At 49.3% G+C, this 1180-nt stretch overlaps 1 protein-coding gene across 1 annotated transcript in view; it reads left to right on the plus strand.

Annotated features, from left to right (window-relative positions):
• LOC102589481 (uncharacterized) overlaps nucleotides 1–1180 on the plus strand; it is a gene marked incomplete at its 3' end in the record, with an annotated part of 15686 nt that overhangs the window by 4192 nt on the left and 10314 nt on the right. The window contains exon 2 of the mRNA XM_006339328.1: nucleotides 659–988. Coding sequence (XP_006339390.1) covers nucleotides 659–988 — 330 coding nt within the window. The remainder of the gene's footprint in view (nucleotides 1–658; nucleotides 989–1180) is intronic.

Consider the following 1180-nt stretch of genomic DNA (forward strand, 5'->3'; position numbering starts at 1 on the left):
GGCTACAGGACCCCCGGCTCCACCAGCAGTATCATCTCTAGTTCCTCCTATTCTATCTGATTATGATTTCAAGAGTGCAGTATATATGCTAGCATAATTAGTAGCCGCACATCACCAGCCAGTTGTGCCAGATGTTGCAGGACCTTCTGAAGGGCCCGAAAGTTCGAGAGTCCGTGAATTTCTTGCCTTGAATCCTCCACAATTTGCAGGGACATATCGCAGAGAGGACCCTCAGCACTTTGTTGATCAACTTCATAGAATCTTCAGAGTCATGCATGCCTCAGCTACTGAGTCAGTTGAGTTAGCAGCATTTCGATTGCGTAATGTTGCAGTATTTTGGTACGAAAGCTGGGAGAAATCTAGGGGAAATGATGCATCTCTACCCACTTGGGATAGCTTTGCAGAAGCTTTCATAGATCATTATTTACCTCGGGAGATTAGGGATGGCCGGGTGGACCAGTTTCTGAACCTCCGACAGGGCAGCATGAGTGTCCGAGAGTACGGGCTGAGATTTGATTCATTGGCTAGATATGCACCAGCATTTGTTGATACGATGAATGACAGGGTGCGTAGATTTGTGAGAGGGCTTGACTCAGACTATATCGACGCTTGTTCTACCGCTGCACTAAATGATAATATGGATATCTCATGAATTCAGGCCTTTGCACAAGGCATAGAGGATCACCGACATCTTCAGTATATGACTAACAGGGTCGATAGAGAGAGACAAAAGAGGGATAGGCCCGCTGGTTCATATGGAGATATTCAGGGTGGTCCCAGACCTCGATATTCTAGTAGGCCACCTAGACCTCCACCACAGCAGTTCCAGGGGAGTATATTTGATCGTCATGGACAGTCAGGCCCAGGTGAGGGTTCACGAGCATCAGGCTCTCAGGAGCAGAGAGGCTCAGGCCAGGCTAGGACAGCACCGCCGCGTTGCACAACTTGTGGTATGATGCATTCGGGAGGTGCAAATAGGGTTCCACAGGTTGTTATTCTTGTGGACAGGAGGGGAATGGGTGGAGAAACTGCCCTACCATAGGTCAGGGTGGTATAGGTCAGTCAACCAGGTCAGCAGTAGGTTCCTCTACATCAGCACAGTCTACAGGACGTGGACCCCAGACTTTAGCACGTAGGGATAGAGGCGGAGGCAGAGAGGGAGCATCTAGTTCTGGTAGTG

The sequence above is a fragment of the Solanum tuberosum genome, unplaced genomic scaffold (assembly GCF_000226075.1).
Source record: "Solanum tuberosum cultivar DM 1-3 516 R44 unplaced genomic scaffold, SolTub_3.0 scf00009, whole genome shotgun sequence".
NCBI lineage: Eukaryota > Viridiplantae > Streptophyta > Magnoliopsida > Solanales > Solanaceae > Solanum > Solanum tuberosum.